Source organism: Pleurodeles waltl, chromosome 11, assembly GCF_031143425.1.
Source record: "Pleurodeles waltl isolate 20211129_DDA chromosome 11, aPleWal1.hap1.20221129, whole genome shotgun sequence".
NCBI lineage: Eukaryota > Metazoa > Chordata > Amphibia > Caudata > Salamandridae > Pleurodeles > Pleurodeles waltl.
In genome coordinates this window covers 699,723,931-699,736,880 of record NC_090450.1, presented here as the reverse complement: position 1 = coordinate 699,736,880, position 12,950 = coordinate 699,723,931, and the positions used below count along the sequence as shown (strand labels likewise).

General features: G+C 46.7%; 1 protein-coding gene across 6 annotated transcripts in view; it reads right to left on the bottom strand.

Moving 5' to 3' along the window:
* OGDH (oxoglutarate dehydrogenase) overlaps nt 1–12,950 on the bottom strand; it is an 833,675-nt gene that overhangs the window by 239,599 nt on the left and 581,126 nt on the right. For all 6 annotated transcript variants that reach the window (XM_069214267.1, XM_069214270.1, XM_069214268.1 and 3 more), the window contains 3 exons: nt 10,822–10,950; nt 10,468–10,618; nt 10,234–10,361 (listed from right to left, as the gene is read on the bottom strand). In XM_069214267.1, coding sequence (XP_069070368.1) covers nt 10,234–10,361; nt 10,468–10,618; nt 10,822–10,950 — 408 coding nt within the window. The remainder of the gene's footprint in view (nt 1–10,233; nt 10,362–10,467; nt 10,619–10,821; nt 10,951–12,950) is intronic.

Here is a 12,950-nt window from a genome sequence, read left to right as displayed (position 1 = left end):
GAAGCAGGGGCAGTCCTCAGAGGATGTCGAGGTCGCTGGTCCCTTTGGAAGGCGTCGCTGGAGCAGGATCTTTGGAAGGCAGGAGACAGGCCGGTGAGTTTCTGGAGCCAAGGCAGTTGTCGTCTTCTGGTCTTCCGCTGCAGGGGTTTTCAGCTAGGCAGTCCTTCTTCTTGTAGTTGCAGGAATCTAATTTTCTAGGGTTCAGGGTAGCCCTTAAATACTAAATTTAAGGGCGTGTTTAGGTCTGGGGGGTTAGTAGCCAATGGCTACTAGCCCTGAGGGTGGGTACACCCTCTTTGTGCCTCCTCCCAAGGGGAGGGGGACACAATCCTAACCCTATTGGGGGAATCCCCCATCTGCAAGATGGAGGATTTCTAAAAGTTAGGGTCACTTCAGCTCAGGACACCTTAGGGGCTGTCCTGACTGGCCAGTGACTCCTCCTTGTTTTTCTCATTATTTTCTCCGGCCTTGCCGCCAAAAGTGGGGCCTGGCCGGAGGGGGCGGGCAACTCCACTAGCTGGAGTGTCCTGCTGGGCTGGCACAAAGGAGGTGAGCCTTTGAGGCTCACCGCCAGGTGTGACAATTCCTGCCTGGGAGAGGTGTTAGCATCTCCACCCAGTGCAGGCTTTGTTACTGGCCTCAGAGTGACAAAGGCACTCTCCCCATGGGGCCAGCAACATGTCTCGGTTTGTGGCAGGCTGCTAAAACTAGTCAGCCTACACAGATAGTCGGTTAAGTTTCAGGGGGCACCTCTAAGGTGCCCTCTGGGGTGTATTTTACAATAAGATGTACACTGGCATCAGTGTGCATTTATTGTGCTGAGAAGTTTGATACCAAACTTCCCAGTTTTCAGTGTAGCCATTATGGTGCTGTGGAGTTCGTGTAAAACAGACTCCCAGACCATATACTCTTATGGCTACCCTGCACTTACAATGTCTAAGGTTTTGCTTAGACACTGTAGGGGCACAGTGCTCATGCACTGGTACCCTCACCTATGGTATAGTGCACCCTGCCTTAGGGCTGTAAGGCCTGCTAGAGGGGTGTCTTACCTATACTGCATAGGCAGTGAGAGGCTGGCATGGCACCCTGAGGGGAGTGCCATGTCGACTTACTCATTTTGTTCTCACCAGCACACACAGGCTTGTAAGCAGTGTGTCTGTGCTGAGTGAGGGGTCTCTAGGGTGGCATAAGACATGCTGCAGCCCTTAGAGACCTTTCTTGGCATCAGGGCCCTTGGTACTAGAAGTACCAGTTACAAGGGACTTATCTGAATGCCAGGGTGTGCCAATTGTGGATACAATGGTACATTTTAGGTGAAGGAACACTGGTGCTGGGGCCTGGTTAGCAGGGTCCCAGCACACTTCTCAGTCAAGTCAGCATCAGTATCAGGCAAAAAGTGGGGGGTAACTGCAACAGGGAGCCATTTCTTTACACAAGCCCCCCCCAGCCTACAGGCCAGGAGACTCAGCCCAAGCTGGGAGAGTCTTCCTAGTCTGTCAGGCGAGGAAGAGTAGGAGAAATAGGCTGGTTAGTTGCAGGGCCTACTCTGCCTTACATCCTTCTGTTCAGGTCATTCCCTTTGGGGAACTGACCCACTTCCACAGTGATAGGACCTAGTCTGAATTGCCTCTTGTCTGCCTCTTCAATGTCTCCACCCATTCTTTCTATTTTGGTCTTAGAGGTGTCCACCTCTGCTAACCTTATCTTGGCCAGGGTCACCCCTAGCTTACCCAGAGAGGTTACCCAGAGCTGGAGTAACCCCACCATGACCAATAGGGTCAGGGGGCCTAACTTGCTATTTGGCATGGGGTCAGACCACCATGCTAAGGATAGTGCAGCCATAAAGGCTAACACCCAGCAGAGGCCACTGACAGCTGTCAGTGCCCAGAACCACACCTTTAGCTCTTCACCTAAAAGGGAAGGGGCTAAGTTACAGGCTTCTTTGGGTTCAGGTTGCCTGTCTGCTGTATTGGAGTGGGGGGTTACCACATCTTGTAGTAAACACCCTTCTTCCACTCTTTCTTCTGTTGGCTGAGGAGCCACCCACTCAGGTTTAACAGTTGCCTGACTAGCCAGGACTTCTTGTGGGTCAGGTTGGACTTTATCAGGGCCATTTTTGGAGTTCTCCCCTACTGGAGCAGAATCTCCCTGGCTTGCTGTAACCTTGGCTAAAGGTTGTCCACCCCTCCTACTCTGTTTTCTTTTCTTCTTCTTCTGGGGCCTGCTTGCATTTACTGCAGAGGCAGGATTTCCAGAATCCTTGGGAGAGGACTGGCACTGGACCAGTTCCTCTCTTGGGCTCTGACTAACCTCTGGGTAGTCATTTCCAAGGAGACAATCAAGGGGGAGGTCTGTACTGACTACTACCCTTCTCCAGCTAAGAGTGCCACCCACTTCTATGGGCACTAAAGCCACAGGCCTCTTAGTGACCCTGTCTAGGCTAACTCTTACCCTGGCAGTCTCACCTGGGATGTACTGGTTCGAGACCACCAGCCTGTCATGCACAATAGTGTGACTGGCACAAGTGTCTCTCAGGGCAGTGGTTGGGATTCCATTCACCAGTAGGTGGTGGAAGTGTCTACTTCCCTCTGGAATCTCCAACTCACCTGTTGGGCCCTGTTTCCAGTTGAAGGCTATGAAGACCTCCTCATCTGAGGAGTCATCTCCCATGGCTACACTGGTTACCCCTGGAATTTTGTTCTGGGGTTTGTTTTTGGGACAAGAAGTGTCCTTGGTGTGGTGCCCAGACTGTTTACAGTTGTGGCACCATGCCTTAGTGGCATCCCAGTTCTTACCCTGGTACCCACCTTTGTTTTGGGTTGTGTCTTGGGGCCCACCCACCTGTTCTGGTTTTTGGGGGCCTACAGAGGACTCTTTTTCTTTGTTTCTAGTGTCACCCACTTTCTCCTGGGGAGTTTTTGTAACCCCTTTCTTTTGGTCACCCCCAGTGGAAGTTTTGGTTACCCTAGTCTTGACCCAGTGGTCTGCCTTCTTTCCCAATTCTTGGGGAGAAATTGGACCTAGGTCTACCAGATACTGATGCAACTTTTCATTGAAGCAGTTACTTAAAATGTGTTCTTTCATAAACAAATTATAAAGCCCAACATAGTCACACACTTCATTTCCAGTTAACCAACCATCTAGTGTTTTTACTGAGTAGTCTACAAAATCAACCCAGGTCTGGCTCGAGGATTTTTGAGCCCCCCTGAATCTAATTCTATACTCCTCAGTGGAGAATCCAAAGCCCTCAATCAGGGTACCCTTCATGAGGTCATAAGATTCTGCATCTTTTCCAGAGAGTGTGAGGAGTCTATCCCTACACTTTCCAGTGAACATTTCCCAAAGGAGAGCACCCCAGTGAGATCTGTTTACTTTTCTGGTTACACAAGCCCTCTCAAAAGCTGTGAACCATTTGGTGATGTCATCACCATCTTCATATTTTGTTACAATCCCTTTGGGGATTTTTAGGATGTCAGGAGAATCTCTGACCCTATTTAAGTTGCTGCCACCATCGATGGGACCTAGGCCCATCTCTTTTCTTTCCCTTTCTATGGCTAGGAGCTGCTTTTCCAAAGCCAATCTTTTGACCATCCTGGCTAACAGGGGGTCATCTTCACTGGAGTTATCCTCAGTGATTTCAGAGGTGTTGGTCTCTCCTGTGAGGGAACCAGCATCTCTGACTATTATTTTTGGAGTCAGGGTTTGAGGGACCCTGTTCTCCCTAGATAGGACTGGTAGGGGGGAATTTTCCTCCAAGTCACTATCCTCTTCCTCTGAGTTGCCACCCTCAGAGGGGTTGGCCTTTTCAAACTCTGCCAAAAGCTCCTGGAGCTGTATTTTGGTAGGTTTGGGGCCCATTGTTATTTTCTTTATTTTACAGTGAGACCTTAGCTCCCTCATCTTAAGATGGAGGTAAGGTGTGGTGTCGAGTTCCACCACAGTCACATCTGTGCTAGACATTTTGCTTCTAAAAGTTGGAATACTTTTTAAGAATCTACAACTGGTTCTAGAATCTAATTCAAACTTTTACAAACTTTTAAACTCTAAAAGAAATGCTAAACAGGATCTAACACAAGGCCCTAGCAGGTCTTTTAAGAATTTAGAGAACTTTTCAAATTGCAAAAATCAATTTCTAATGACAATTTTGGAATTTGTCGTGTGATCAGGTATTGGCTGAGTAGCCCAGCAAATGCAAAGTCTTGTACCCCACCGCTGATCCACCAATGTAGGAAGTTGGCTCTGTATGTGCTATTTCAAAGTAAGGAAGAGCATGCACAGAGTCCAAGGGTTCCCCTTAGAGGTAAAATAGTGGTAAAAATAGATAATACTAATGCTCTATTTTGTGGTAGTGTGGTCGAGCAGTAGGCTTATCCAAGGAGTAGTGTTAAGCATTTGTTGTACATACACAAGACAATAAATGAGGTACACACACTCAGAGACAAATCCAGCCAATAGGTTTTTATATAGAAAAATATCTTTTCTTAGTTTATTTTAAGAACCACAGGTTCAAATTCTACATGTAATATCTCATTCGAAAGGTATTGCAGGTAAGTACTTTAGGAACTTCAAATCATCAAGATTGCATGTATACTTTTCAAGTTATTGACAAATAGCTGTTTTAAAAGTGGACACTTAGTGCAATTTTCACAGTTCCTGGGGGAGGTAAGTTTTTGTTAGTTTTACCAGGTAAGTAGGACACTTACAGGGTTCAGTTCTTGGTCCAAGGTAGCCCACCGTTGGGGGTTCAGAGCAACCCCAAAGTCACCACACCAGCAGCTCAGGGCCGGTCAGGTGCAGAGTTCAAAGTGGTGCCCAAAACACATAGGCTAGAATGGAGAGAAGGGGGTGCCCCGGTTCCGGTCTGCTTGCAGGTAAGTACCCGCGTCTTCGGAGGGCAGACCAGGGGGGTTTTGTAGGGCACCGGGGGGGACACAAGCCCACACAGAAATTTCACCCTCAGCGGCGCGGGGGCGGCCGGGTGCAGTGTAGAAACAAGCGTCGGGTTCGCAATGTTAGTCTATGAGAGATCTCGGGATCTCTTCAGCGCTGCAGGCAGGCAAGGGGGGGATTCCTCGGGGAAACCTCCACTTGGGCAAGGGAGAGGGACTCCTGGGGGTCACTTCTCCAGTGAAAGTCCGGTCCTTCAGGTCCTGGGGGCTGCGGGTGCAGGGTCTCTCCCAGGCGTCAGGACTTTAGGTTCAAAGAGTCGCGGTCAGGGGAAGCCTCGGGATTCCCTCTGCAGGCGGCGCTGTGGGGGCTCAGGGGGGACAGGTTTTGGTACTCACAGTATCAGAGTAGTCCTGGGGTCCCGCCTGAGGTGTCGGATCTCCACCAGCCGAGTCGGGGTCGCCGGGTGCAGTGTTGCAAGTCTCACGCTTCTTGCGGGGAGCTTGCAGGGTTCTTTAAAGCTGCTGGAAACAAAGTTGCAGCTTTTCTTGGAGCAGGTCCGCTGCCCTCGGGAGTTTCTTGTCTTTTCGAAGCAGGGGCAGTCCTCAGAGGATGTCGAGGTCGCTGGTCCCTTTGGAAGGCGTCGCTGGAGCAGGATCTTTGGAAGGCAGGAGACAGGCCGGTGAGTTTCTGGAGCCAAGGCAGTTGTCGTCTTCTGGTCTTCCGCTGCAGGGGTTTTCAGCTAGGCAGTCCTTCTTCTTGTAGTTGCAGGAATCTAATTTTCTAGGGTTCAGGGTAGCCCTTAAATACTAAATTTAAGGGCGTGTTTAGGTCTGGGGGGTTAGTAGCCAATGGCTACTAGCCCTGAGGGTGGGTACACCCTCTTTGTGCCTCCTCCCAAGGGGAGGGGGACACAATCCTAACCCTATTGGGGGAATCCCCCATCTGCAAGATGGAGGATTTCTAAAAGTTAGGGTCACTTCAGCTCAGGACACCTTAGGGGCTGTCCTGACTGGCCAGTGACTCCTCCTTGTTTTTCTCATTATTTTCTCCGGCCTTGCCGCCAAAAGTGGGGCCTGGCCGGAGGGGGCGGGCAACTCCACTAGCTGGAGTGTCCTGCTGGGCTGGCACAAAGGAGGTGAGCCTTTGAGGCTCACCGCCAGGTGTGACAATTCCTGCCTGGGAGAGGTGTTAGCATCTCCACCCAGTGCAGGCTTTGTTACTGGCCTCAGAGTGACAAAGGCACTCTCCCCATGGGGCCAGCAACATGTCTCGGTTTGTGGCAGGCTGCTAAAACTAGTCAGCCTACACAGATAGTCGGTTAAGTTTCAGGGGGCACCTCTAAGGTGCCCTCTGGGGTGTATTTTACAATAAGATGTACACTGGCATCAGTGTGCATTTATTGTGCTGAGAAGTTTGATACCAAACTTCCCAGTTTTCAGTGTAGCCATTATGGTGCTGTGGAGTTCGTGTAAAACAGACTCCCAGACCATATACTCTTATGGCTACCCTGCACTTACAATGTCTAAGGTTTTGCTTAGACACTGTAGGGGCACAGTGCTCATGCACTGGTACCCTCACCTATGGTATAGTGCACCCTGCCTTAGGGCTGTAAGGCCTGCTAGAGGGGTGTCTTACCTATACTGCATAGGCAGTGAGAGGCTGGCATGGCACCCTGAGGGGAGTGCCATGTCGACTTACTCATTTTGTTCTCACCAGCACACACAGGCTTGTAAGCAGTGTGTCTGTGCTGAGTGAGGGGTCTCTAGGGTGGCATAAGACATGCTGCAGCCCTTAGAGACCTTTCTTGGCATCAGGGCCCTTGGTACTAGAAGTACCAGTTACAAGGGACTTATCTGAATGCCAGGGTGTGCCAATTGTGGATACAATGGTACATTTTAGGTGAAGGAACACTGGTGCTGGGGCCTGGTTAGCAGGGTCCCAGCACACTTCTCAGTCAAGTCAGCATCAGTATCAGGCAAAAAGTGGGGGGTAACTGCAACAGGGAGCCATTTCTTTACATGTACACAATAGTCATATACCACATAAAGGGCCAGCTTCCTACAAGGAACTTCAAAATTCAGCCTTTTTCTACCACACGGTCTGAATAGTCCTTTCCTAGAAGGTTCTGACATGATGCCGTAGAGGAATTTGGATATACCAAATATGAGGAAAACTGAACAAAGATGAGCAAGAACATAGATAGGCTATTGCAGTGACTATTCATTGCAATTATAGCCTAAGATAATGTCACTTATTGCTTTATTAAAATACCGTGGGACTCCCACTTTGACAATGGGGTATGATTCAAGCATGTGAATTTATGAAGGCTCTAATACTGGAGAACTAGTTTAACTCTAGTAACTGTTGACAACCCGATGGCAAAAGACACCAGGAGATCAGTTGTAGAGGACTGTATAGCTCACTTGCAATTAAGAACTGTAGGATGCTGGCTCTCTATAGGGAACTAAAATAATGTACACTGTGCAGAGAGACCAGTGGGTCCCCAAAGGCTTGCAGAGGCAGAAATAGATAGGTCTAGTGCTCTATTTGTAGTAGTGTGGGCAAGCAGTTAAGCTTGTCAAGGAGTCGTGTTAAGATTTGGTTGTACTCAGAAGCAATAAGAGACACACTTGAAGAAAAATCAGAAACCAATTTAGAAAGGTGTCGCTGTGGAGTCCAGCAGGGGTCAACCCACAGTAAACTCTTGGTCAGAAGCATTGAGAAACCTTCACAGGATTGGTGGGCCACTTGGACTTGGGTCATGGGCGTGCAGTGGTGGATCCAGAGGCAGTTTGCGGTTCCTCAGGCAGACGACGACTTCTTTGGAGTTGGTTTCTTTTGGACAGGTCTTGGTCTTTATCGCAGGCAGTCTTCCCAAGGTTTTGGAGGTTGCTAGGGCTGCTGGACAAGTCATCTTTTGGGTGCAGGTTCTTCAAGGGCTGCAGACCAGCCGGAAGGATGTGGGCCATGTCAGTTGGTGGCTTCAGTCTCTTCTCTGCTGGTGCGACTTCTGTGGTGTCCGGCTCCTCTCCGTTCTAGAATTCAGGGGTGCCACCTCAATACTAAATTTAGGGGCATTACAGGGAGTGCCAGGTGGCACCCAATGGGCTACTCACCTTAAGGGTGACTACATCCTTCTTATGAGCACTTCCTTTGGCAAGTGGGCATAGCCCTAACTCTAGTCACCTAATTACTTCCACACAAGATGGAGGAATTTAAAAAGTAGTGCCCACTTCAGCTCGTCCACCTTAGGGGTGGTACTGGCACGAAGTGTGAACTCTTCCTGATTTAACCAATTTTCCCGCCAGTTCTGCCACCAGAATTGGGGGGTTGGCCTGCTCTACCATTAGGAGGCCCGGGTTGCATTTCAAAGGCGGCAAGGCCTTTGAAGCTCCCCATCCTGGAATGTCCATCCTGCCTGGAAAGGAGGTCACACACCTGCCTGGAGCAGGCCTTTGTTCTCCGCCCTGAAAGCACTGGCTCTCACCTCAGGGGGCAGGAACTCTGTCTCAGGTGGCTGCACTGGTTTTGACCAATCAGTGCCTGGCTAGGAGTTGGAGGATTTCAGTGGGCACCTCTAAGGTGCCCTCTGAGTACATGTATTAATAAATCCATCACTGGATTCAGTGAGGGTTTATTATTAGGAGATGTTTTATACCAAACATCACTATTGTCAGTGAAGCCATCATGTAGCTGGGGAACTCGTAATGACCAGTGTCCAGCACATGTACTTAAAATAGCTTCCCTGCTTACTTACTAAGTCTGAGAATCGACAAAGACATAGCATGGGCATATGTGCTCATGCTGGTATGCCCTCACAAGTAGTATAATGCACCCTTCTTTTAGTGCTGGAAAGCCTCCTAGAGGGGTGACTAACATACATTGCATGCAGTGTAAAGTGGACAGGGCACACAGGCTGCGTCCCATGTCGTGTTTTCATTTTAGTTCTGCATAAAGACATTCATCCTGCAAAAGCAGCACTGTGTTCACTTAGTGAGAGGGGCCCTGAAGGTGGCACAATTCATGCTGAAACCATCAGGGGCCTTCCTTTAGTACCCCATGCTCTAGGTACCAGGGGTACTATTTACTAGGGACTTCGAGTTTATCAATTGGGAAAAAGCTGTGCAGTTTTGGGAAACTAAATCTGCCACTGGGGACCTGCTTAGCATGGTCCCAGTGCAATTTCAGTAAACATTGCACCAGAAACCAGGCAAAAAGTGTGGGGGATGACCATGTCAAAAGAGGCACTTTCCTACAAGAAAGAAAGGATGTAGCCTTATAAGAACCTGAGGGGGAGGTTTCTTACATGTTATGAAAAAGACTGGTTTTCAATTTAGAATTATATGGAGCAGTCAGCAGAGGTACTTATCTGGTGATGAACGAATGATTAATCAATGCTATTTTTCACAGACATGGATACATTCTGTCACAGTCTAGGCCTCAGACACTGAAATTGAGAATGTGTTTCCCAGCCTGCAATTAAATTAGATAGCTTTCAAAAAACCAATGATACCAGCTTTGGGTCTCATCTACTAAAGTCCCTCGAGCTCTGAGCATACAATTATCTCCCCAAAAATCCAGGAAAAAGCACTCAAGAATTGAGGAAATCACAACGCACCATGAATTAATGTAGCCAAATAGTCACCAAGAAATATGTCGATATGGTTTACCTAAAATAACGGGTCATCATAAAGACTTCCCGCTGTCCAGGCCCTTATTGAACACCATTAAGAATTGAACAAGTCAACACATATTAGGGTGAGGAGCGGGTTTGGCTTATGTACTCAGATCACATTGATTTAGTCTACCAGAAAGGAAGCTAATTTTCGAATTTTTGTTCAACTCCATTTCACTGTACTGCACTGAAAAAGGGAACACTTTACACATCTGATCATATTTCTAGTACATGCCTGATTTTATCCCGAATGATATTACTAGCACACAGACATTTACTGTATTAAGTATAAGCTCCTGAATATGTCAAAATGTTTTATCACTATATGCACAAAACATTCATTTACACCTCATGGTGAGGGTTACATGCATAGAAACAGTTGCTGCTAATGAATTACGTTTTAATAAAAAGGATAACATTTGTAAAACGCTTTAAAAATATTAAACAATGAGTGTATGACTAAAAAGAATTTAGCATAAAGGTACTAACATATGATTAATACATCTGACAGGCTCAAATCTTTTGGAATCAATTAGTAAAGGCACCACTAATTCGACAGCAAGAGATAATTTAAGGACATCGATGCCCCATACAGTTGACAAACTGGAGAACAGAACCACTGACAGTCACAAGTCAAAGACCCTCAGACAGCTTCTGCTGCATCTTACCAAGGACACCATATTCAGAGAGAGAACTGTTGCACACTGTATAGGGAGCCTGGTTTGGCCACAGGTGGTTCATTGGGATGCAGGTTCGCTTGTCCACATTCTGGTCATGAAGCACATGGTGACGGTGACTGGGTATAAGAAAGATATATTAGAATAATACCGGAGCATAGCACATAACTGCAGCAGGTCTTTGAGTTAAACAATGTGGACCAACGTCATGTCACTAGAACCTACCTGAAGGTTCCTCTCTCAACATCTTGCCCACTCAATCGAATATGGATGCCTTCCTTTAGGAGGGATCCAAATGCCATGTACTCTGCCAGAGCCCAATCTACAGTCCTGTTCTTTACCATTTCTCCTCTGGTTTTCAGAATCCGGCTCAGACCTTCAAAAAAACAGAAAAGTGACTCAGAACATTGAACAATACAAAGGCTGTATCTATTAATGATGTGTCCTAGTTGTATGTAGACAATCTGCTGCTACAGAGGCCAGAAAACAGATAGGACTTTAGAAGTAGATCATATGAGATAATAAATTCTACAACTGTATTTCTAACCAAGTCAAATACATGTCCACTACACTTTATACCTCCGTGGATGGTAAAGTCTTCCACAGGCACAGAGCTGCCCACATTTCCGATATGGGTAAGATCCTCTTCAGGTAGGCCAGTGGAAGGGCAAGACATGCTCCTTGGCTGTCCATCGAGTGTGAAGAAACCTAATGGCAGAGGAACAAAACATGTGAAACTACAACCACATGTGAAGAAAATATTCAGCAGAGCCCGAGGATCTAAGAGTAAGAGCTTGCCTATAAATAGAGAGGGACTGTTTAAGTGTCAAAGCTTTTAAGTTGGCAGATCATTATTTTAAGATTGACATTTCCATATTTTGACCTACTTCAAAAATCCAAAGCAAAACAAATCACTGGGCTCACTTAGGATTTATGCAGTATGATGTATGTAGCAACATTCTTTAGAGTATATATGTCTGCTGCCTGACATTACAGTGTACACCTATGTTACATTTAAATCAAAATCAGCATACCATTCATCTGTCAAGGAACATCATGTTATGTTACGCCAACTAGAGCAAATTAATAACTTGGGTAAAATAAGAACAAAAAAAGATGTAAACGTTTTTCTATACATGAGTACCATACAAATTACAATTTAAAACTGTAAAGTTTTTTTGTTTTTGTTTTTTTAACACTGAGCATTTCTAGCCATTAGTACAAACCAGGTGGTGGAGCATACAATCTGATGAAACTGTTGCTTTATTTTATCCCTTATGAAGCTGATACTGTTTGATTTCCTGAGAAGGTGTTTGATTAGTTGTGAAAAGGTAGACCCTGTCTCATCATTGTAGTTTCCATAAAAACGAAAATTTTCTTTTAGTTACCTGCAAATAACTTACATTTTATAAAGCTCTGGTGTCAAAAATGTAGCCAAGTGCTAACAAAGCTTTATTAAATACAATCCAGTAGCTGCTGTGCTCTTATCCATTTGGTACTTGAATGGAAGGTCAATCTACCGGAGGGTACTGCAAGAGTTCATAACGCTTTCAAGCTAAAGAAGAATTCGAATAGCTGGCACAGTCTGCTGCGTATACCAGATATTTACCTCAGAATACTGTTCTAATTCATCTGCAGCTCTGATCATTCATCATGACTATGTTGATTAAATTAAAAAAATATATAATAACTCCATCTACATGCAGATCCCCAAAACACTTCATAAAGAGAAACACTTTCCAAAATGTTCTTATGCCTATTGAATGCAGCAATATTTTTTCCCCATCTAACCGAATCAGAATTCACTTTAAAGCCACTTAAGGAGCACAAACGTCTCTGCAAAACAAAAAAGAATGAACTGAAACAGATTAACAGTTGCATTGCAGTAGAAACAATCTGTTAAACTAACGCAGCCAGACTGCTCCAGAGTGAACCGTAGCAGCAGTTGAACCTCATTTCACTTTCACCAACTAACAGTAAGGATCTTATTTATCCTGGTGTTCATTTTCTTGACTTCTGAATAAGAGGACTGGTAGAACATGAATTTAATGAGGATATTCAAGATACGCAGATTTATCTCTCCATCAAGGCATCCTTATTGATATTTATTAAAGGCATTAAAAGACCAGGAAGATTATCTCCAAGCATTGGGTATTGGCACAGGGAAGAGAAGGAAGGTTAAGGGCCTCATTAAGAGTTTGGCGGTTGAATGAGCCAACTGCTAAACTCGCGGGGTGGATGCCAAAATCATACCAGTAGCACCCCCTCCCAAACGTATTACAATGTTCCCACCAGACTGATCTGTGGGAACATTGTATTACGCTTTTCTGCCGGGAACAGTGCTACAATATTGGGCTCAGTTCCCTTAAGGGAGCCAAGGCCAATACCATAGCACATCAGCACCATAGGAAAGCAGACAGTGCGCATTCCAATGGTGCTGGGCAGGAGAGCCCCTGCGCTGCCCATGCCATGGGCCCCTCTTGTTGCCCCCGACACTGGCTTTCCACCAGACTTTCTATGGCGGCGTGACTGGCATGGAAAGGCTGGCGGAAAGCAGAGTTGTAATCAGCACTGCAGCACTGAGTTCAGTGCCGCAGTGGCTGAGCACAACTCAGACCGCCGCCAGCCTGTCGGGAGGATGTTCCTAGTGAGGAGGGCGGTCCCCTGCAGGGTCCGCCTGCTAGGGTTGTAATGTGGCAGTCGGACCT